At 40.3% G+C, this 25,074-nt stretch overlaps 2 protein-coding genes across 2 annotated transcripts in view; both read left to right on the forward strand.

Annotated features, from left to right (window-relative positions):
- Nucleotides 1-5,658, forward strand: part of MFSD14B (major facilitator superfamily domain containing 14B) — a 55,657-nt gene extending 49,999 nt beyond the window's left edge. Inside the window, exons 9-12 of the mRNA XM_079109446.1 lie at nucleotides 1,200-1,312; nucleotides 2,696-2,793; nucleotides 4,404-4,546; nucleotides 5,224-5,658. Coding sequence (XP_078965572.1) covers nucleotides 1,200-1,312; nucleotides 2,696-2,793; nucleotides 4,404-4,546; nucleotides 5,224-5,472 — 603 coding nt within the window. The 3' untranslated portion in view covers nucleotides 5,473-5,658. The remainder of the gene's footprint in view (nucleotides 1-1,199; nucleotides 1,313-2,695; nucleotides 2,794-4,403; nucleotides 4,547-5,223) is intronic.
- Nucleotides 5,659-11,149: 5,491 nt separating this feature from the next.
- Nucleotides 11,150-24,809, forward strand: LOC306643370 (zinc finger protein 570-like). Its single transcript, XM_079109454.1, has 5 exons — nucleotides 11,150-11,415; nucleotides 18,260-18,386; nucleotides 18,799-18,984; nucleotides 19,137-19,176; nucleotides 22,994-24,809. The coding sequence occupies exons 1-5, from the start codon at nucleotides 11,398-11,400 to the stop codon at nucleotides 23,070-23,072; spliced, it is 450 nt and encodes a 149-aa protein (XP_078965580.1). The 5' UTR covers nucleotides 11,150-11,397; the 3' UTR covers nucleotides 23,073-24,809.
- The last annotated feature ends 265 nt before the right edge of the window (nucleotides 24,810-25,074 follow it).

Consider the following 25,074-nt stretch of genomic DNA (forward strand, 5'->3'; position numbering starts at 1 on the left):
TGTTTTTAATCCTGATACAAGTATAGGGAGAGCCCCTGAACTGTTGCCTGTGCCCCTGCTGTGACACACCTTATATAGTTAGAGTATAACATCAAAACTGATGAGGACACAGCCCACAAAATTGTCCCTTTTTGATAGAATATTGAAATCAGGACTTAGAAGAAACTTCATACTATTTCAGTAAACTTTATTGTAACCTTTACTGGGTCAGTGCTTTTATTTGCCTCTAAAACAATGAAAATTGTAAGTAACTGCAATATAACACTTAGATATTGCAAAATTAACCAGAAAAACGTTTCAGTGTTACTGTAATGATGAAAAGTAAATAGAAATGAGTAACGATAACTTTTTAAATTCTACCATCCCCAGGACTAAAGAAATGTGAGTCAGTGTGGTATATGCAGTGACTAAGGAACATTAAACATTTCCCCATCTGTTATAAATACAGGATCGGCATGTGTTCTCTACCCTGATCTTGTGCTCAGGTGCATTCATTATATCTTAAGGGACTCCCCAGAGGCTGTTGCCTTAAGGTGGCCTCCAGGCTGAGCAGAGCGCTCTTTTGTGATTAATTCTCCAGGAGAAATAAGAAAGGCACATCAGAATGCATCAAGGCAAAGGTCTTTTTTGTTTTTGTTTTTACTATTTTAGCAAATATAAATTATTCTTTTCAAGTTGAAACTGGTTCTGGTTTGTTTTCTTAATCAACCTAGCTATCTTATCCTGCTTCCTTTCAGACTATTCCAACTAGTTATATAACAGAGGACATATTTGTTAAAATCAAATGTACAACAATTCTAACTTCATAAAACTGTTAACCTCCAGCAAAATCCCACACATTCTGTATATGTTCAGCTTAGGAGGGAGGGATTGCTGTATACCTGCGTTTAAGTGGTCGGCATTGTCCAAAGAGACTGAGGCATGTCCTCTCAATCATGGTAACTGATAATAGCTGTGATGACCTTTTGGGCAGTACCAGCAGAACACCAGGTACACAGACTCTCAGGGAGGATGCCCAAGGCCCCGAAGCCCAGGCCAATCCTGGAGTCCCTGAAATTCCACTCCTGAGATCACAGGTAGGCACTGTACCCCTAGAGGTCCCTGGTAATCAGTGAGTGAGCTTCACTTGGTTCACAAAGCTTGTGTTCAAATTCTTTGTGTTCACATGGTTTCTCAGGGTTGGCTCCTTTACTTTGCAGACGGTCTTTCTTAGCATTTTGATGAGATCATTGGGAAATAAGAATACAGTCCTCCTCGGCTTGGGCTTCCAGATGCTCCAGTTGGCCTGGTACGGGTTTGGATCTCAGGCCTGGTAAGCTATACCCTTAGATTCTCCTGAGTTAACAGGCAGATGTGTCTTGGAGGAGCTCCAGCTCGTTGAGTGTGAAGAAGCTAGTGTTCATTGTAGTCAACATTTCAAAAACTTGTAGACTTTTAAGTTGGACAACGGTGAACTAGATAATTTTAAGATAATTTGTGAAGATTACCTTCACCTCAGCAGGCTTTCACTGAATCATTCCTTATTTGAATATGTGTCCCTCTTCTCCCAACCCTCTAGTAAAGGTCCGTGTCTGCTTTTTAAACACATTTACCAATTTTTAGGGGCATCACATGTAGTGAAAACAAAATACAAGGAAAACAGCTGATTATGGCAAGCTTCACTGCTATAATTAGCTGAGTCACCTTAGGTAATAATATAACATTTTTTAAGTTTGGTGAACATTGACGTCTCCTCCAAAACCACATGTATCCTGAGGAGGTTATTACTACTGTACATTAGATTCTCATGAAAAGGACCAAAAAGACTCCTGAGCTCCATTTTGTTGTATGACAAGTTTCCCTTTGTACCTGGTTGCCAAATTCTAAAGTTCCTGTCTCCATTTTAGACACCAGAGTTGGTCCTCACTTTGCATTCCTAAGTGGAGGACGTGAGTTGGAGACACTGGTTAGTTCTGAATGAGATCACGATGTCATTTGAACTACTTGTTCTGTGTGACTTTTTCCGTAAGATTAACTTGGTTGATTTTTCTCGTTCTTTTTGATTTTCGTCCTGTGAACTTTGGTTCGGTAGCTGATTTATTCAAAACTCTCTCAGTGTTAAAAAGACTTACCATGAAGGGTTTTTCTTTTTCCAGTAAGGACCAATCCCAAAGAAGTCTGGCCCAGCAGGTCACAAGTACAGTTAGGGCCTCACTGTATGCACACTGGCACTTGACACTGACTCACATCAGCCTTTGACTGTCTGAGGGAAGCAGGCTGTGTTTGCTGAGTTGGCGTCCACTGTTCTGCTGAGGGTTAGAAGACTGCACAGCTCGAGGGCGTGTGAGGGTGAACCTTTGAGAGGTGCAAAGGAAAATGGAATGTCCTGGGGAAATGCGACGCTTGTAGAAACAAAATGTCAGTTTAAGAAGCTCATTGAGCTTACATCTGCTGGTAGTGTTAGGGAGACCAGGGTGAAGTAAAGATTTTGAAAAAAGTAGAATAAGGAAATGGAGCTTTTCTGGACTTTTCTCCCCGCACCCCGCACCCCCAGACTAGGAAGTGATGGTATTAACAGTGTGAAATCTATTTTTAAAGAGGAAAAAATAAATAAAACTGATATGAGAAAACAGAAGACCTTTGCACTTTTGCCACTAACCGCATTCTGAGCCCTGAGCTCCTTGGTGCCCAGACTCAGCCTGTCTTGTCATTACAGGATGATGTGGGCGGCAGGGACCGTGGCTGCCATGTCCAGCATCACATTTCCAGCAGTCAGTGCTCTCGTCTCTCGGAACGCAGAGTCAGATCAGCAAGGTGAGGTTGCGGCCCTCGCTGTTTCCTCCTTCAGCTGAGACCTCCCTACCTGAAGCATGAAGCTCTCCACATCAACAGTAGGAGGTGACAGCCCTGTGGTCCCTGCTCAAGAAGCATACCTGTTTCTTTGCCAGATACGAAAGTTATTTTCCTCCCTCCTTTGGTCTTAAATTCATACTTTAAAAACCTGGGCTCATCAGTTCAGATTACTAAGGGTTAGAAACAGAAAATGTGATTTTCCTTTTTCAAAAGTTTTGACTCCTTTTGTCTCTTTCCATCAGAATTAACCAGACTATTCATATTCCAGCAGTTATCTATTAAATAACAATGACTAGTTAGCAATGAAGTATTTACTTAATAACTAAAATTTCTATAATTGAAATAGTTCAAAGTCCATGAACTTAATTTAGGAAATTGTTCTTTGGAAGGATAAAGAAAAAATAAATCTGTGGTTGTTGGTGATTGGAGAATGAGAAGTAAAATAAGTAATAAGTGCCTTGTGGAAAGCAGACTGCTACTCATCCTTCCTGTGTCTCTGTTTCCCTTTTAGGCAGGTCTGCTGTCAGAGTTACTCCATTTCCTTCTCCATCTCCTAATGTCTCAAGCTTACTGTGGTCAGGAAAAAGGAAATTTTAGAGAGAAAAAAAAATTTTAAATGCCTAAGAGCCCTTTTAAAAATATTAAAAACTGGATTGGAAAAGAAAGTTTATTCACTGCACCTGTTTTTCCACATCAGAAATTAGTCATCTTATTCATAACCATTTTTATGTGGTGTCACTAGAAGACCACAAATTCTGTGTCAACCCTGGCTGTAGTAATAACTCAGCTGGCTGTGCATCCTCAGGAAAGTACAGTGTGTGAAGTCACAGGCCTTCTGTGGAGGACTCCTTTCATTCAGGACATGCATTTTCTTAGTTTTTGTTTATGCTGACACTTATAAATAACAGATGTTTCTAAGTGTCCACGTGCAAAACTGTTGGAATACATTGTATTAGGCTAAATTATATTTGACCATTTTGACTTACAGAAATACCCATATCATATGGTTCAAACTAATTTTTTAGCAGCCATGTTAGAAAGCAGATATCTAAAAATTGGCACTCCCCAAAATTTTCACTTCAGGTCTATTTGTAGGTGAATCTGGAATACATATGGCAGTCATGAGGATGGAGTCTCCCTAGTGGTAGAGGGTGTACAGAGCTGCATTTCACTCACACATAGCCAGGGCTGTCAGAAGTGAAGAGCAGATTTTTATTATAAATATACTAGTAAACGAGCAGAGCAGGAAGATCTCAGTTCACTAGTTTTATGTTTTATTCCCCATTTACAGGTAGATCTAGCTGATGTGGGGTATTCAGCCCCAAAAGGATTTCAGAAACTGAAATCACTGTCATTTCATCTCTTCCTAAACCTCAATACAGAACAAGAACAGTATTAAATGGGCCTAGTAAAAATCAGGAAAACATTTGTGTAATGAAAATGATCCATTTTACTGCACTCTGTACTTTTTGCTCAGTCCAAACGAATTGTTTGTAAAGAGTGCTGTTAAGCTCCACATCTTGAGATGCTTTTCTGAGAAGACTGACTCCTTTCTCTTTATTCTGATTTAGGAGTTGCCCAGGGGATCATAACTGGAATAAGAGGACTATGCAATGGCCTGGGGCCAGCACTGTATGGCTTTATATTCTACATGTTCCACGTAGAACTGACCGAGTTGGGCCCAGAATTGAATTCTAACAACGATGCCCTCCAGGTAATTTGAAGGATCGTATTTTTTAACAGTAGTTGTAACTGATGGTAGCAAAATCTTGTGACCTTAAATTTGAAGAGCATTCTTACCTGTGTGTTACTATTGTATTTGACAGCAGTAACTTCTGTGTTCATTGCTTCCTGTGATCATTTCAGAAATTTAATATCTTACATGAAAGATTTGTTTGAATTCTGCTTTCACATGCACAGTCTCTGTAGTCAACAACCAGTTCTCTGATAAAGTCAAGCTAAATAAAATGTCCTTAAATCTAGCTCAAAAATTGAGCTAGAATGCTTTTTTAATTATTTTTTTGAAAAATAATATTTAGTATAGATTTTCATGAAAAACTGGAATTAATAATGTTCACATACAAAACTACATGACTGAAGGTCACAGGATGAGATTTCAGATAAATATTTACTGCTGATAGGCTTATAGGTTGGGTTAAGCTATTTAGAAGCTGTACAAAAAAGCAGTGACAAGTTCCCGTGTCATATTCCAAATACCAAGTTCTGTTAGTTTACCTTGACATTTAGTGAACTACCTGCCGCTTGAGAAAATGATTCACTTTTTGGTGATGGGATTTTTTTGGAGGGGCGGGGGGAGGGTCATTCAAGACCAATTTGGGGTTTAAAAAAAAAAGCTAATCAATGTCTCCATTTGTTTCCCACACCCATCAGGGAGCTGTCATCCCAGGCCCACCATTTTTATTTGGAGCATGTATAGTTCTTATGTCTTTTCTGGTTGCCTTATTCATCCCTGAATACCGGAAAGCCAGTGGAGTTCAAAAACATAGCAACAGCATCAGCGGCAGCCTAACCAACACCCCAGAACGAGGCAGTGATGAGGACATTGAGCCACTGCTGCAAGATAGTAGCATCTGGGAGCTCTCCTTTGAAGAGCCTGGGAATCAGTGCACTGAGCTGTAAACTCAGCAGAAAATGGAATTCTGCAGACACCACCTCTGAGAGCCATGGAGGGAGCCGTAGCACGAAGAGACTTTGTGGTGCTGGAGGGGCGATGCCAGTGGCATCCTTTGGGCCAAGTTTGATAAAGTGACTCCCTCTGCCCTTCCTCCTCTCCCTCCTCCCATTTATTTCCTCTCTTTCTTTCTTTCTTTCTTTCTTTCTTTCTTTCTTTCTTTCTTTCTTTCTTTCTTTCTTTCTTTCTTTCTTTCTTTTTCTTTTTTTAATTTGTACATTAGAAGAAAGTAAGATTTGAAATACTTCCCTGCAGATAATGTACAACTTTCAAGGTTGTCTGGCATCTGACTTTGAAACTCAAATAGAAAAAGTCATCTCTGATAGAAAGGATAGATTTCCTTTAATAACTGGAGTAATCTTTCCATGCCTTTTTCAGTGGAGGGCACAGGATTATAGTGGAACTGCAATCTTGGGTCAGATTTCAAGTAAAGAATCCCTTATTTTTTCTTCCTTCCTCTTTCTCTGAACTATTCCCACTTAGCCCAGAGGTATTGATGAGTGGCCGTTCTTAAGAGTCACTCAGTATCAGGGATCTTTTGCCTTTGTCCAAAGGTCAAATGAAAACTTAATTTTACTCTATTTTCTCTACATCCTATGCGTGTCTAAAATGAAGATTAGTAATATGGATTGATGGTAACTTTAACCAAGTGAAGGAAATCTTTCTTAAAAATTTCAAATGTGTTGAACTAGCAACTCAGATTCCTGCACCTGGTGTCCTGATCAGATTCGGGGTGATTTCATGGAAGGAAAAAAATACATCAAGCCTAATATGATTTTTAAAATGGAAAAAAAAAAAAAAAAAAAGTACAGCAAGCCCAGTACAGTGTCACGTGCCTATAGTCCCAGCTACAAAGAGACTGAGGCAAGAGGAGCGCTTGTCCAAGGCCAACTTGGGTGACGTATTAAGATCGTGGTGCACACACACACACACAAATAAAATCAGAATAAATTAAAAATAAATTTAAAAAACAGACACAAGCATTCTAGTAGCAACAAAGAAATTGGAGAGCGCTTTTAAGAAAATTTTTAGCAATTTGAACATTCCTAAGAGAGGTTGAGGTTAGTAACCACATCAGTAGAATTTTTGTCCAAGTTCAGACTCATAATACATTATTACTGTTTGCTCCTTCCCATGTCTCCCATGTCCTACTTCTCAGTTGTTCTCTTCATCACACTCCTGCCTTAACAGCTGTGTAGTATGCATTTGTTTTCAATTAATCTTTATCCCAGTCTGTTTATCTGATTTTTTAATCTCATGGGAAAACGCACATCAAATTCCTTTACAATATATGAGGGTTTAGTGAAGCTCAGTTTCACAATAAGTGTCTTGCTAATTTTTTGAGATGTTTTATGGACAAAGAAAACTTTACAGATTTATATGTATTTTGCTGCACAGTAAATGGACCATTACCTAGGGCCTACCTTTAACAAAGCACTCCTTTGGAAGTTTTATAGGTATGAAATATATGTAGATATTTGTAAGGGTTTTAATTTTTTTTGATGGGGTGCTGTGTAAATCTTGTATTTATAAATGTAATGAAGGTATTGACAGAAAAAATATATACAACTTTTATAAAGGATTGTGTACTGACTGAATACATTTAAAAGAAAATATATTTTGAAACCTGTTCTCAATGAACAGAAATAACATATCTTTTTACTATGCTGTTGGTTTTTAGGTTTAAGCTTCCTAATGCATAATAAATTTGCAATGGATACTTTTATGTTTGTGTTTTTTTAAACAAATTGTATCATTTCTCTTTTTGGTTCTCTTTTGGGTGACTTTCTACTAAATTGAATTCTTAATCCTTCAGCTAATACAAATGATGTGTGGGGTTTTTTTTGTTTGTTTTGGTACCAACGATAGAACTCAGGAGCACTCAACCACTGAGCCACATCCCCAACCCTTTTTATATTTTATTTAGAGACAGGGTCTCACCAAGTTGCTTAGCGCCTTGGTGTTGCTGAGGCTGGCTTTGAACTCGTGATCCTCCTGCTTCAGCTTCCTGAGCCGCTGGGATTACAGGCATGCGCCACTGCAGCTGGCACATCCTCACCTTTGACAAGAAATGTTTCCCAGGCTTGGCTTTTGCCTACACTGCAATTAGCCAATGACCCACGCTCATTTAATCTCCACACGGGCTACCCTCCAGCTGGGACTTACTGAATGAAATGTATGCCTTTATCTCTCAGCATATCATTTGTCAGACTATTTTACATATTTAATCTGGATTGAATCTATGACCATTGTACTTAACATTGAACTTTTTCATATATTTTATCCTTTTATCTGTGTCCCTAGTGGTGTGCAATTTCTCTGACCCTTTGGCCTCATGGTATACTGCATATGTGGTGGGTCCAGTCACAGGGGTCAGAAGTCTCCATGGGAAGTGAGTGGAGGAGAGAGCCCAGCCTAGAGCAGGTACCTGATGCCGCCACCTTCTCTGAGATTCAGAGCCCCATGGGCCTTGGACTTCAGTCTCTTCAAATGATTTGTTTCTGTTCTGTCTCTTGTCCAGGAAGGTGGCTCTTCTGTTTGAACTTAGACAAAAAATGTGGATTGTGTTCTTTTTATATTTCTCGGTTCTGTGGTTGAGGCAGAGAGTATATCTTCACCAGGTCTCCCTAAAGGCTTCTTTTCTTTCTTGTTTGTTGCCCTTGGCTGTTGATATTGAGACCAGAATTAATTGCTACTGTAGGTTTGGCTCTGCTGGGTGACCCATGCTACTGGCTTCTCTGCCATGGCTCACAATGACTTTTGTGTCCACTGGGAAGAACTGCAAACAGGTCTGTAATACTAAGACACAAACCTATAATGCTGTAAGCCACTATGGATTGTTATTTTAGTTCCAAAACTGTAACTTGATCAGGAGCAATATTTTTACTTTAGAGTTCTACTATCATGTATTGTCTTCATTGTTCTAGGTCACATCTTTGTGTCTTTGACTCCCTTCACCAGCCTATTAAATTAATGTATTATAGACACCTTTCTATCTCTGAATTAAAAGACAGCCGCACTGCACACACATGGAGCAGTGAAGACCAGTCAGAGCAGACTCTTAATCCAACTGTAGGCTTAGCAAAATTATATTGTTTAAAAATCTTCGTAATAGCATCATTGTACTTCCTGAGCACTACACATCTGGAATTGGTCTTTTGTGTTGGTGAAATGGTGTTGCTGGGTCTTTTCCTGTCTACCCGTGTGTGCAGGTTCTCATTATTGCTATGCTCAATGTCACACCAGGGCACCCAGGTGATTCCACTGTTGGTGGTGAGGAGTCTGAGGTTGTGCAGTTTTCTCATCTAGGTTTCTAACAGGATGCTTGGCTAGTCTGTGTTGGATGAAATAAGGAGGCTTCTTTAGCTTCCTGTTAACCTGGCTGCTGTATTCTGCCCCCAACCCTGGGTACTGTGTGGTCCCAGGTGTGTAGGGAGGCCAGGCCTGCCTGCTTTGGGAGGCAGCACTCTTCTCTGAAGTGAGAGTGGCCCTTATTTTTAAAAACCAACATATAGGCCCAAGGTAGATACACAAAAGTGGGAACGAGAAATAGGAGAATCAGTGGGGACCGAGGGTTAGGGAGTTGGAAATTTAAGTACTGCAATTCATTTGAGATTAAAAGAATAAAAAGTCTTGCTCTTTCTAAAATTATGAAAAAGGAACAGAACGAAAAAAATGTTACAAAAAAGCCTAGGAAACGGAGGTGGGGTGAGGGTGATGAATGATATGGATATTATTAGTCCATACCAGGAGAAATTTTCCTTTTGGACCTCACCTGAAATTGGCTTCATTAAATGGAAGCATTTAGAATGCTCAAGAATGCTGAATATGGGGCTAGGGAGATAGCTCAGTCAGTAGAGTGCTTGCCTCTCAAGCACAAAGGCCCCAAGTTCAATCCCCACCACTGCAAAAAAAAAAAAAAAAAAAAAAAATGCTGAACATGTAAAGATAAATGCATCCAAGCTATTTTAATGCATTATGTGTATTAGAATATTTAGGTCTTTTGTCATTGTGATTTTGTTTATGGGTTATGCTTATAATTGCTTCAATAGCCACTGCTACCTTTAAAAAAAAAAAAAAAAAAAAAAAAACTACTTGTGGAGAGTGCAATGGTGATTTCAGCAGTGTGTGTGAGCACTAGATGGCAGTGTGGATTTTTAAGGTTAGGCCCAAAGCAACAAATTTCAAGTAGACTTTATTAACTATACTCACCCTGCTATATGTGAGACCTCCAGAATTTATCTTATAACTGAAAGTTTGTTCCCTTTGACCAACATTCCTCTCCTCCAATCTCCCCCACCCTTCCGCACCTGGTAAACACTGTTCTACTCCTTTACCCAGTCCTTTTTATTTTATTTTTTTTATTTTGGGAGAGTCTTGCTAAATTGCTGAGAATAAGTTGTTGATCCTCCTGCCTCAGCTTCGTGAGTCACTGGGATTACAGAATCACTGATTACAGGTGCGAACTACCACACCTGGCTATTGGGACTTATTTTATGACGGTGTACGGTGTATCCTGGAGAGACAGGCACACGGAAACAATTTACTGGAGCAGAAACTCGCATGCAGAAGCATCTGCAGGAACAAGTGCCTGTGCAGGTAAAACTAAGTTGCAACCCATGAATTTCTGGAGGCTTAGTATGGACAAGTAATACTCGTTATGGAGATGTGCCTTATTCTTCATTGTCTTCTTCAGATTTGGGTCCAAATATACTTGTTCCATTAGAACTTCGAAGCGCATGCTAGGGAGCACTCTACGACTGAGTGACCCCAGCTTGCACACCTCTGGTAGCTGCACGTGGGTATGCATCGCCCCGCTCTTGCACCCTTGCAGTTCCCTACTTCCCCAGCACCCCAAACCCTCTATCTCACGAGAATCTCAGTCTCACCAGTGCCTTCCTCGCCCCACTCCTCTTCAGGCCCACGCGACGTCGGCTGCCGGGTACCTTCCCTCGCACTCGGGGAGCCCGGGAGAAGGGCCTAGATACTGCACACGTCTGCGTGAACCCGGACAACGTCCACAAGCCGGGCCAGACTCCTGAACCATTCAGGTGGCCGGGCTGGGACACTGAGGACCAAACGGCCAACGGCGGGGGTCGAGCCCGCCGCTCGCGCACACGCCGCTCCCGCAGTCTTTAAGGCCCTGCGTTCCCAGGAAGCCCTGGCGCCCAGGAAGCCGCGCCGCGTCCATCCGTGCCCGCCAGGCGTCCCGAGCCTCGGGGAGGTCCGGCTGGGGGCGCCAGGGCGGCGACTGTTCAGAGTCCGGGCCCGCCCCGCACTGTTTCCCACGGCTCTGCGTCGCAGCTCCGGTTGCCGGGCCCTCGGCACCACAAGAATCTGCTGCTCTGAGCACAAGGCGCTGCTGTGCCGGCGTCTAGATCCCTGCCGGCTTTGGGTGGTTCCTGAGCAGACCTGGCGGAGGTTGAGAGCAGGGCGCCGGGGGTTCCGAGAGCCGGGGAGGCGCTGGGGGTCCGGACTGCTAAATAACGTGGCCATGCACCTGCAGGCAGAGCCAGCTTTGTGGGCGGCTGGGCGCTGCGGAGCGGTAAAGGGGACGTGGGCGTGCAGCGGGGCGGGGCGGGGACTGGGTGTGTGAGGGGCGGGGCTTGTGCAGGGGGCGGGACATGGGCGTGTGAGGGGGCGGGGCGGGGCGAGCCCTTGCCTCGGACCCTGGGACTCGCGCTTAGCGACCCTGGAGTTGGCGGCCAGGTCCCACCGTGGGACGCCTGTGGGGGCCGTGGGGTGGGCGGTGGGTGCTGGAGCTGAGGCGATTTCTGTGTGGCGGGTTTGGACTCCCAAGAAAAACCCTGGCGTCTCACGGATCCTCTCTGCTTTCCCAGTTCTGCTCCGAGAGGCGCCCAGGAGGAGGAATAATGGCTGCCACTTACCAGGTAGCTTGGCCTCTTCCTTTTTGTATTAGTAACTCGAATTTTCTCAGGCCTCACTTGCTTGCGTTCTTAAAAGTTTTGATTGATTGAGCCTGGAATTACGTGGGCTCTCGTGGCCCGGTTTCTAGTATTTACAATTGGGAACTGTGTTCGGAGGGTCGAGCCCAGTGCATCTCATCCTGCCCGCAGCTTTCGGGATTAGCCTCTTGTCTTTTTACTTTATTTATTATTTGGGGTTTTTTATTATGAAATTATGTTGTCTTTTTCGAGAATTTAGGAAATACACAAGATAACAAGAATGTTAAAATTGCAGTCTCCAAAAGACCATTATTATTCTTTTGATATAGTTTTATTTCATTCTAGTGTGTATACATCCACTGTTTACAGTTTTATAGTCAACAGTGTGGTTTAACTTTGCATTGTAACTTTGTCTCAATGAAATTATCATTTTATAGCCATACAATATTTCTTTGAATGTGTAGTGATTTGTTTTTTTCCTTTCATTATAAAACGTATGAAAAGTTTAAGAAAAACAGAGCATACTCGGGTAACTACTTGTTGGGTCAATATAGAAGATTGCAAACCCTTCAGTAATATCAACCCCAATCAAAATCCTCCTCCCTACCCACACCTTTTATGATAATCAGTTTTTTCATTATAGTTTTTCCAAGTTTGCATCAATAAATGATAACATGCATTTTTGCTTTCTGTTCACTTTATAGTTTGCATCAGTAAATGATACTGTTTATGCTTTTTGTTAACATTATGTAACCATCTTTTTTTTTGTATTATGCTACTTTTAACAATATAATTAAATTAATCTGTATTTTTTTTTTTTCATATTGTTGGGTAGCATACCCTTAGATGAAATAGATTAACTTACGTGTCCTTTATATTGTTGAGGATTACTTAGGTTTTGTTTTGTTTTGGGGCTATTCCATACCATGCGGCTAGAACATTTTTGCACATAACTAGCCATGAATAGGAATTCACATTTCTCTAGGGTTATACATTTAGGATGGTATTGCTGGGTAATAAAATATGTCTGTTTCAGCTTTTTAAAAAAATTGCGAAGTATTTCAAATAGTTTTGCCACTTTGCCATTTTCCCAGCAGTAAACAGTTTCCTTCACTCTTCATTCCTTGTTTCTACATAAATATTTATAATTATTCTTTCATCTTGGGTGGTAATGTCAGTATGGTTTCCTTTAAGTTTTTATTGAACACTAACAAAAGTAGACAAAAGTGCAAATATATGAACGTGTGGTTGTGAATTTTCACTACGCTGGTACCATCACCCAGATCAAGAAAGAAAATTACCGATTTTCATCCCTACTTCCACTTTCCCACCACCTTTCCCTGCCCCCCCAAGGATATTTGTTCTGACTTCTGCCATCATAGATTGGCTTCTGAACTTCATATAAATAGAATCAAGTAGTGTATGCCGTTTAGTGTCTGGCTCCCTTATCGCCATATTTTGTTTCAGCATCATTCATGTTACTGTATTTACTTGAAATTCATACATCTTGTTGCTGTGTGCTGTTGTTTGACAGCACCATGCTCTGTCCATTTCATTTGTTTAATTTTTGTTTGCAGTGCTAGGGATTGAACCCAGGGCTTCACCATGGAGGTGAGGGCTCTCCCATTGAGCTACATCCTCAGCAGGTATGGTCTGTCCAAGTTTTAATGTTGGCACTCCTTTGGATTTCCATTCTTTGATTGTTGTAAGCATTTTGTGTGTCATTTGGTGGACCTATATGTGCATTTCTCTTTGGTAATAGCTAGAAGTAGAATTATTGAGTTACAGCATTAGTAGTGGCAAACTTCCAGGTGGTTGCTCCAGTTTACACTTTCATCATCTTGTATAAGAGTTTCAGTTGTTTGACATCCTTACCTACATTTGGTATAATCAAGCTTTTTAATTTTAGTAATTCTGGTGAATGTAGCGTGGTATCTAATTTTGGTTTTAATTTATATTCCTTAATAACTAATGAGGTCGAGCACCTTTTCTTGTGTTAATTGAACAAAGGATAACGTGTCTGCAGAAGTCCATGGAATAACACTGCATTATCTGTCCTATGGATTTGGGGTAGTTATAGGTTCTGGATACTAGTTGTGGATATGGGTTGAAGAATCTTTTCTGTAACTTTTTTTCCTATGTATATTTTTACTTGATTTAGAATCTGAATAAAAGAAGTTCTTCGTATAGTCAGATTTATCAATGTTTTATGTGATTGTGTTTTGTGCTATTCTTTGTATCCTTGAAGATAATTATCCTGTACAGTGTTATCTTTTAAATTCCTTTTGTTCTTTTATTTTAAGTCTGAATCCACCTGGAATTAATGTTTGTTTATCATATAATTTAAGGGTCCAACTTCAGGTATTTCTTCCCCCCAATATTTGGATACTCACTTTATGGTACCTGCAAAATTTGCTTTTTTTCTTCCTCAGTTGAAGGCACTTTTTTTCTTGAATGACGTGACTGTAGAAGCATGAATTTTGTCCTGGGCTTTTCTATCCTGGTCTATCTCTGAGACAGTACAGTGCTGTATTAAATGCAATCTTCTAATAGCTGAGATCTAGCTGATGAAGTCTCCCACCTTATTTTTGTGCTTCACAAATGCCTTGGCTATTGTTCCCTTGATTTCCTTCATTTCTTTGTGTAGCTATCGATTTTTTTTCAGGTTTAGATTTGTTTTCTTTCAGAAAATGTTTCGTTTGATTTAGCCCAAGAATTAAGTGGGATCAAGTGACCTGATTTCTAGTATTTACTACTTGAAAAAAATGTTTGAGAGTGTAAAGAGCCTGTTATTTTTCACCCTACCCCTAACATTCTGTTAGTAATTTGGTGTTTGAGGTTTATCCTGTTGTCTTTTTAGTTTATATATTATTGTGGTTTTTTTTCTGATCATAAAATTATCTTTTTAGAGATCAGAAAATACACAGAATAACAAGAATTGCTAAAATCCCAGTCTGTAAGCAACTACTATTAATATTTTGAACATGTTTCATTTGACCAATGTTAAACATTTTAGAATCAGTGTGTTAATTTCTATTTAAAAATCCTGTAGCCAGGCACAGTGGCACAGGCCTGCAATCCCAGCAACTGGGGAGGCTGAGGCAGGAGGATCACAAGTTCAAGGACACCCTGGGCAACTTAGATCCTGTCTCCAAATAAAAATGGAAAGGGCTGGGCTGCAGGGATTTTCATAGTATTATATCTATAGATTAATTTGAAGAAGATTGACATCTTCCTTATAGAATCTTTCATTCTCTAAACTTGCCACATATCCCTCCATTTACTTAGGTCTTCAATTTTGTTATAGTCTTTCACATAGAGGACTTGCATGTCTCTTGTTAAATTTATATCTAAATACTTGATTTTTCTGATGCAGTTAGTATTTTATAAAATTTTATTTTCTTTTGGTTGCCTATAGAAATGAAATAGATTTATGTATTTATCTTGTACAGATTTTATGTATTTATCTTGTATCAGTGCCTTTGACAAACATATTAACTATGAGTTTGTACTCTTGAATATAAGTAATGTTCATTGATGTAATCCATGTACCTGTAAGTAGTTTTTAAAACTGATATATTCATGCAAAGAATACATTCATATGACACTATACAGCAGTGAAAACGATCATTATATGCAAAACCATGGATGCATCATGTGAAAATACTGTTGAACAAAAAGAACTATATCCAAAAAAAGATACATTGATATTTTTTTTTTAAATGATTTTGGAAAATTGTATTGTGGAACTTGATAAGCATAAACATAGGTAGGATAGTGTGTGGGTGGGCGATTTCCCCCAGACGCAACAGAATCTGGTCATGGCTGTCCTTCCAGACATGCCACAGCTCTCCAATCCCAAGATTACATAACCCCCAGAGATCATATCCTATTAATTATAAGTAATACATTATTTGTCACTTCAGTATGAATTTCTGAAATATAAGAATACTTTGCAGTTATCACACTTAAAAATTTTATAAAATTAGTTATAGCAAATATCTAGTCAGTAGTCAGATTCCCTAAAATGTTACATAATTTTAAATGTTGATTTACTCAAATCAGTATCCAAAGTCCTACTATGACACTTATGTTTCTTAAATTTCTCTTAGTATGTAAATGTCTCCTTTCTCTGTTTTGTAATCTGTTTCACTAATTGAGTTGTCTTTTATTAGAGTTTCCTACCATTTTGAATTTTACTGATTGTACCCACCATGGTATCTTCAGTAGATATTTTTGTCTCCTTTTTTGTGTAATCTTACACTTACCTAGATCTAGAGCCTTGATCATAGTCAGGACTGAAAGTTGCATTTGTTCATTTTTCTTTTGGGCAAAATATTTCACAAGTGGATTACAAATCAACGAGGAATTGTAACATTTGGTTGTTTCCTTTTTTAAGTGTTAGCAGGGGTCCATGATCATTGCCTTTATTTGGTATTTACTGTAGAGCCCGGACCACCAGGTGAGTGTCACGCCCAAGCCCCGAACCACCCCCAAAGAAACCAAACTGTATGCAACCACAGAAAGAGCCAGCTTATTCAAGCAGCTTCTTGGGCACTTGACACAGACCAGCTAGCAGTCAATGCGAGTACCCCGAGCACAAATTTACAAGCTGTTTTATACACTTCAGACAAGGGGACTCAGTTTCTCTTTTACAATTGGAGGGTTTATGTCCTTGTTTGCATATTAGAACATGTTTTGGCTGCAAAGTTTTAGTCACCACAATAACCACTGGTCTATAGGAGGTCAGCCTGACCCTCTAGCATCAGCCTAAATCAACTGCCAAGGACATCCTGTTATTTAGCTAGGCTGATTTCAGCTCATCTGCAGCTTTTCATTTTTAACCCCCTTTTAGCATCAGCAACTCTGGCAACTTTTTTAAGTTAACTCGTTGGGGCTTTACATTCCCCCTTCATCATGTGCATAGGGGTAAATCTTTACCCTTATCAGCGAAAGCGAGTATACAGAAGCAAATAAGCAATCATTAGAATACCTAAGGATTGGGGACCATCGGGAACATCAGGAATGACAAAATACTGGGCCCAGAGGACCATTAGCTGAACACCACTTATTCTGTCTTTAATACACCAGAATGTATTAAACATAGAAACATAAAACATAAAACATAAAAATGTATTTCAACATAGAAACAGCATTGTTCATTAAGTGCTACACATAATCTACCCTGTTGAAGGAAGAGTAAGTCTAGGCCTTCTGCAGTTGCATGCAGCTTGGTCTCCCTCATGGTCTCTTTGGGGGTGGTTTGGGGCTTGGGCACGACACCCACCGGGTGGTCCGGGCACTACATTTACTAAGCTTTATGAAATAACAGTTGTCTAATTCTGTCTATCCTTCATAATTTAATAATCAGAAACTATTCCCTCACTGACCATTAACACCTTGGATCACAGAAGACAGATTAGATGCTTTATTATTTACACTTACTGATCAGTTTTCAGAATAATTAGTTGATCCCCTAGAAGATTTCAAATAAATTTGCTTTCTTGTCTGTTGAACATAATTATGTACTCAAGGATTTAAATTCTTGATGATGTGATATTATTTCCTTTTTACCCAGAGGGAACATCTTCCCAGTGGCTCCTGAGACTCTTTGACATAATCTCCATTGTCTTTAATCTCGTTCCAGTTTTATGGTATAATGATGTGCTTGAGGCTCACCTTACAAAACTCATGTCTTCAGATCATCCATTTCCATTTCTTAAGGGATCCCTACTTCCTTTGGGTACCTTTAGAGATTTTAGAGATTACAGTGTATGTTGTGAGTGCTCAGTACTTTTGGGTTGGTCATTGTTTCTTTCCCTTTTTAGTGAACAGAGATAGGCAGTGTGTGTGTGTGTATGTATATATATATATATATATATATATATATATACACACACATATATAGTTTTTCTCTTTCTATATAAACATATATAGAAAACATATATAGTTTTCTTTTTCCTTTGTCTTCTCATTTTTGGTTTACCTGCCTGTGATGATGTAATTTATATTCTAACAGCTCTCCAAGAAGGGAATACCTATCATTTAATCTGTACATATCTAGAAATGTCTTTATTCAACATGCTCACAAGGTTGGTGGTTTGGGCATGGCTCAGTGTTTACTTTCCTCACCGTATTGGAACGGTTGCTCCTGTCTGCCTTTCTGTAGGAGTCTGTGAAGAAGCCCCTTGCCCTGCCACCTCTGTATCTATTATTTTTAAAATTTATTTATTTTGATTCTTTGTACACAAATGGGGTACAACTGTTGTTTCTCTGGTTGTGCACGAAGTAGAGTCATACTGTTTTTGTAATCATACATGTATATAGGGTAATGATGTTTGTCTCATTCTGTTATTTTTCCTCCCCCACCCCCACTCCTCTTTTTCCTCTCTACAATCCATCTGCCTCTATTATTGAACTGGCTCTTTCACCCTGGGGCTTTTAGGTTTTTGTCTTTATACCAGGTATTATAAAACTTTATTCTTGATGTAATTTTGTGGAGAACCTCAGAATTTGTACCTTTCTAAGGCTTCGAGAGAGGAGGGAAAAGAAATATTAGAATATACTCTGCCCAAAATTGTGTGGGTAGCCTGCGCATATGCTACTTTTTTGCATTACAAGATTCCACGGTTTGTTTTTGCACATACTGAGACATGCCTGGATCATGGAAATGGCCATTTTTTAAAAACTGCATGCGAAGTGGAATGTCCGAGGGCCTGAAAACCTGCTAATTTCCTCCGACTTCCGCCTCTCCAGACTGCGGCACACACTCGTTCCCCCTAGATTCTACGTCTTCCTTCCCTGTGCCTCTTCCTGTTTGCCGTTTCAGGGAGTGGTGGCGTTCAGCGATGTGACCGTAGACTTCTCCCAAGAGGAGTGGGACTACCTGGACTCTGTGCAGAGAGTGTTATACAGAGACGTGATGTTGGAGAACTACAGCAACCTGGTATCACTGGGTAAGGATATCTGCCCCCCAGCTTCAAAGTCTGCTAGGAATGTCTGCCTTCCACATCGTGAATTTTTTTTTCTTTTTCTTTTTCTTTTTTTTTTTTTTTTTTTTTTTTTTTTTTTTTTTTTTTGCGGTGCTGGGGATCGAACCCAGTGCCTTGTGCTTGTAAGGTAAGCACTCTACCAACTGAGCCATATCCCCAGCCCCACAGTGTGAATTATTTAGCTGCCTTTAAAATAAGTCTCCAAATTTCTCCTTTCAGAGTTTGAACTTTGTGGAGATGGAAGCAGTGACTTTGTTACAGTGGAACTCTTTCTGTTTTTCTGTGGTCCTTCCTATAAGTCTGCCGATATCTTTAACAAATGACTAGATTTGAATCCTGGGACATCCCGGCATAACTGTCTTTTCCCTGTGAACAGGACTTTGTATTTCTAAGCCAACTGTGATCACCTTACTGGAGCAAGGGCATGAGCCCTGGACAGGTGGCCAAGTGCCAGCTAGAGGCCAGTGCTTACATAAGTGGCAGAAGTCAAGCGTGTTGAAGAAGAGCTTTACAGATGGTGATCCATCTGTCTGTGCGGAGGTGACACCTTTGAGGCTGGAAGGTGAGCCTTGTAGACCTTGATCTGTGGAGAGGGACTCCTCTCAGCCTCTCCTTCTCTTCCACTCACCCCACTTTTACTTTTGTAACCAACCAGTCTTCTTACACTCCCTTGAAAATCATTTCATCTACATTTGTATTTAAATCTTTTCTTAGCTACTGGAGGAATGCAAAGAGGTACTCCTCCAAGTCACGGGTAGGTAGCGCCTTTTCTCCTAAGATCAAATTTGGAATCACCTAGATGCTTCTTAGCTCTTGATGGCTATGGGTCAGACTCAGAAGAAAGTCCTCAGATGTAGTAGAACAGTATTCTTCATGGATGCCAGTGGCCCTGGAAGTTCATGCCTGGAACTCTCCAGGACGTGTGTGTGTGTGTGTGTGTGTGTGTGTGTGTGTGTGTGGTCTTTGCTGAGTTTAATCTGTGTAATTTCTCTGTGATAAACTAAAACCATGAGTATAATAAATGTTCTGAGTAGTGAATCATTCTAGTGAATCATTGATCTTAAGGTCTTGTACACCTCCTGAATGTTCAACCCTAACTCCTTTTGTGCAAAAAGGAAAATGTTAACTCATTCTGCAGTTATATTACAAGTAATGTAAAATACCTAGTGTATAAGTAAATAGTCATTCTGTGGTTGGTGTTGTGATGGAAGAATTTCTTTCTTGTTTTGGTTGGGGTGGGTAACAGGGATTGAACTCAGGGTCACTGACCACTGAACCACATCCCCAGCCCTATTTTGTATTTTATGTAGAGACAGGGCCTCACTAAGTTGCTTATTAGCACCTCGCTGTTGCTGAGGCTGGCACTGAACTTGTGATCCTCCTGCCTCAGACTCCCGAGCTGAGAATTTCTTACTTAAGTAGATTGAAATGAGCAAAAGTTGTGGGTTAAAGACTAACATGGCCTCTGAGCTGGGCATGGTGGCACATGCATGTAATCCCAGCTACACAGGAGGCTAAGGCAGAGGGATCACAAGTTTGAAGCCAACCTGAGCAACAGAGCTAAACTCTTATCTCAAAAAAATTTTTAAATGAATAAAAAGTAAAATTGACTACAAGAAAACCAGAGAAAGAATACTCTGAGAAAGACCTCTGGAAGTCTACATAGTGATCCGCATGAAACTGTTGCCGAGTACCGCACCACACGTGCGTAGCACTAAGCCACATCGAGGCCAGCCAAAGAACGGCAGCAAAACTAATATGAGCAGTTCCTAGAGATGACAGAAATGAGAGATGGCTGAATTCTGACCAACCAATGTGGAGGGGGTCTCTGAATACCTGAGGCTCAATAAAGATGCCAGAATGGCCACTCCCTATTACAGAATTAAACTATCACACAGGAAAGTCTGTCCTAGCACTACCCTAACAGAAGTTAGTAAAATCCATGAAAGGATCAAACATCCTCAAATCACCCGTCTACTAGAACAGAATACAAAAGTCTTTGATGAAAATTAGCAAAGTTAAGCATTTGACAATGTAACATTCTCTATTCTAGCATCCAGTTAGCACTAGATGTTGGGAAAGAAGGAAAATAGCATAATCAGGCAAAATAGTAAGTAGAACTGACGAAATTAGAAGAGAAGAATGTTAAAGCAACTCTTCTAAATATGTTTAATAAGTTTATGGATTTAGATGACCCCATGAATATAATGGAGAGAAACTGAAGACTGCTCTAGCCAAAAGAGCAACAAGAACTTGTTTTATTCTCTTCATCTCAAAATGTCAAAGTCCATGCAATCGTGGTTTTTCAGGAACAAAGACAGTGATTCTCAAGGGACAGGAAAAAAGTAAGGCCCTGTGAGTGCCCCTTCTTGCTCTGTTGAGATTCTTAGGATGCAGCTCAGAGAAGTAGGCAGAGCCCAGCAAGTTCCACAAGTGGAGAAGATGGAGCTGAGACCAGAGTAGGAGGCAGCACATGTCCAGAGGAGCACAAAAGAAGCAGCTGCAGAGTGAGCGTTCACAGGATACTGGTCAGCAGATGGGAAGCCACCTGAGGCTGCCAGAACCTTCAGAAGGACTCGGGGGACCTGTGCCCAGCACACAGCCAGGAAAACACTTGCTCCCACTGCCCAGACTGAAAAGCCTTAGCACTCTTTCCTGCATCCATGAGATGACTCCACGGTGTCTTACCTTAACATGAGGACATGGGACTGACTGCTCTGGATCTTCCTAACAGTTCCTAAAAGAAAGACCTGAAAGGATCAGATGACAACTTTCAAGTAATTTGATGATCTCAAAGGTTATTTAAAGGAATACAAAATCTAGCTCCCAGCAAGACGATTCACAATTCTAATGAAGGCATTCAACCTAAGACTACTGTGCATGCAAAGATAGGAAAAGGATCCATAGTGAGGACGATTTTTGTTAAAACTAAACAAGAGATGGCAAATAGTAGAAGACATTTTTGAAGTTATAACTATATTCCAGGTATTCAAAAGCTGAGCCAGATATAGAACATCCTTTTAAGCACCTATATTCAGTTTCTAGACTTGAAAATCAAAAAGCTGCACTGGGTTGTACAGTGGATTTGACATTTCTTTTTATGAAAAGGTTAGTGAACTAGAAATCAGCAATTGAAATATAAAAGTGGAATGAGTGGACCTGACTTTTGGAATAACTTCAGGCAACCTAATATATAAGTATTTGGAGTATACCCCAAAGAGAAGTAACAGCAGAGAAAATATTTTGAAGAAAGAATGACCAAAAATTTGACAAAATGGATCCAACAGCTTCACAACTCCAAATACAAGAAGCACATGTATTTAAAGACCATAGACATATCATAATGAAATCACTCAAAGGCAGTAGGAGCATCTCAGGTTGCATGGTTTTTATGATCTTTAGTCACATGGGCAATTTCAATTACAGAAGCTAGTGTTTCTCAGCTGGTATATACTACAGGATCTGGAAATTTTCTCATCTAAAATCCAATTAGTTGCTGCTAGGTGGTGGTCATTGGCTTTTTTTTTTTTTTTTTGGTGGTGGTGGGGATTGAACCCAGGGCCTGTGCTTGGGAGGTAAGCTCTCTACCAACTGAGCCATATCCCCAGCCCTTCATTGGCTTTTATAATAGGTCCCATCTATGATCCACACAGAGGGGGTGGACAGAGAATCACCCAGCTTCTAACAAGACATTAAGGTGGTAATCACTTTTGTCTACCAAGTATTCTATCCTCTCTCAAACCAACCTGTATGAACTTGGACAGTTCCAATGGTTCCCCTTTAGCATATCCAATCCACATCTCATAAATATTGAATTTATAGCCTGTTTCACAATACCTGGGTGGAAGCATTCCCAGTCAGATATAATGTCTAGTCAGGTAATATATTTAGGTAAGTAAATGTAAAGTCTCTCCAGTCTTATCCACAATTGCACCAGCTGCTCTCATTCCTTACACTCTAACTGGATCCCCCAATAGGGCTTCTCTATGGGCATTTGAATCATTCTGTGTTGTGTTTCCATGTCAAGGAGTCCCAGAAGAGTTTCTTCCTCACCTCTTGGTCAGTTTATATTTCTGCATTATGAGTACATGAAGCCTTTGGATTCCTAGCTGGAGGGTGGGCTCAGGGACCCTGACTCTTTCATCAGTCTTTACCTTGTTGAGTCTGATTGCCCCATAATTTGGTGTATGTATGCATTACACAATGATTGTGCCTTGCAGCATTTTAGGTTCTTCCTGAATAAGATAAATAGACTGGGTTTTGTTTACCAGCCATCAGTGTTGAAGGGCCAGGTCCACCCCCCCCCCCCCCCCCCCCCCCGCTCCATTAGCACTGTATTGAGACATTCGTTTGTTCTCTTCAATGTCCACCTTATTCATCCCATTTCCTTAAAACTGTTTAAAGAGGAGCATGGGTGTGACTCAGTGGTAGAGCACTTGCTTAGCATGTATGAGGCCCTGGGTTCCACGAAACAACAACAACAAAAAACTTGAAAGATTCTACCCTCCTGTAATAAGTCTCTTGAGTCTTCCCTTTATATTATATTTCTATCTCTCTCTATTCTCTTGTAGGTTGCCTAATTTCCGTAACTGCTTTAGCATAATTTTTTCCTTTGGTAGCATCCCTGTGGCTGTAGCTCAGAACAAATGAAATGCAAGCTTGGCCCAGATTACAGATCACAATAACAAAGGCATTCATTTTGTAGTTAGCTTATTTCATTTTATTTTGCTTTTCTTGATGTGTCTAGTGAGCCATCTAAGAACAGACTCTCCATTTAAAATATTGTGATTGAATTACACGCCTTTGGCTGTTAGGGCTGTGAACTACATTGGCATGCAAGAGAGAGAGGCCTGGTTGCATGTGCTGCTATTTAACAAACGGTTCAGTTAGGTCAGCAAGCGAGTGAAGGCCTTGGCTGCTCTGTCCATGGCCCCAGCCCAGAGTGAGACAGTTGTCCCACTATTCAGATACAGGTTAGAGCTGCCAAATGTGTTGTTTAAAGGCACGTAGAACATCTCATCCTTGGAAAGTCACTTGCGGTAAAGGTTCTGGTCATAGAATAAAGAGTAAATATCATATCATCAAAATGAAGAGAAACTCAAGTGCCTTTTGTAAAAAGTAACCTTTTGAAATGTAAAAGTAAATAGATTCAGTTGGTTGACAAAGAAGTTGTAAGATAGCTCAAGAGCTTTCAGACCTAAGACAAAGTATATTGCTTAGATGTTAAAATCTTGTAGTGGATTGTGCAATTGCTGGGTTGTCCCCCGAAAATATTTTAATGTATTCATTAAAATAATTTAAAATGCATTGAAAACGATTTTACCAAAGCCTAATTATTAAAGTATATGTGCAAAGAAAAAAATATCTGCAGCGAACCAACCCATCAGGAGGTGGATCTCTTATTTCTGAAGTTTACTGGTAACCTTTACCTCCAGTAACCAGCTGTGCATGCGTAACTAGGTAACTACCAGGAATGGAACCTTATCCATTCCTTATCCCTTCCTTATCCCAAGCCGTGCTCTCAACATGTGCCACTGAGCCAGGGTCATTTTAGCAAACCCCCCTTTTGATACCAACTGTAGTTTAAAAGATGACCAAGTCCACTCTTAGATTCAGGGGTTCACTAGATGTATTCTCAGATTGCTTAAAGCTGTTTTAACCACATTCATGGTTTATGACACTGGAAGAATAGAGATTAAGATCAGCAAAGAAGGAGCACATAGGAGAGGGTCTAGGAATAATCTGGCATGAGCTTTCATTTGTCGTCTTCCAGGGGAATCACATGGACAACACTTACTTTTCCAAAAACAGTATGTGGCCACACACATGGAATATTGTCAACCAGAGAAACAGTTGAGCTTTTGTGTCTAGGATTTTTATTGGGTGTTAACACAGACTGTATTGTGTGACTTAAGCTCTGAGTAACCCCATGACACATAGAACAGCAGTTTTCAGGCTGTGCCTAAACCTTTGTCACTCCATTTTGTAAAGCAGTGGTTTGCCATAAGCTGCTCCATTTTGTGTTTGACTCCACACGTTGTTTGTACAAGTAGATAACCACCACCTGCCTGGCACAACCATAAGGCATAGCTGATAAATAAATTGTGCTAATAAGAATAACCACCTGTGAACTTATCAAATTAATCAGAAGCAGGTGGATACAGGGGCATATTGAACTCATATCAGAAAAAACTTACCCACGAGCTTATCAAACACGGCAGACCACCAAATTATGCTACCCACTCACTCAAGATCCATAAAAGGAGGAGCACCCCAAGACAGAGCAGAGTGGCTCCCTGACCCCATTCAGCCATAAAGAAAAATGAAATATGTCATTTGCAGGAAAATGGATAGAACTAGAGATCATCTTTTTTTTTTTTCTTTCTTTCTTTTGATTTTTGGGTGCTGGAGATCGAACCCAGGGCCTTGTGCTTACAAGGCAAGCACTCTACCAACTGAGCTATCTCCCCAGTTTAAGCAAAATAAGTCAAACAGAAAGTCAAGGATCATATGTTTTCTCTCATGCAGAAGCTAGAGAGGAAAAAGGAAAAGAAAGGTGGGGTAGATCTTAAAAAATCAAAGGGAGAATAGTAGAGGAAGGAGGCTAGGGGTCCGGCAGGGCAGGAGTGCAGATATGCGAGGGAGTGATGTT

This window comes from Sciurus vulgaris (genome assembly GCF_902686455.1).
Source record: "Sciurus vulgaris genome assembly, chromosome: 13".
NCBI lineage: Eukaryota > Metazoa > Chordata > Mammalia > Rodentia > Sciuridae > Sciurus > Sciurus vulgaris.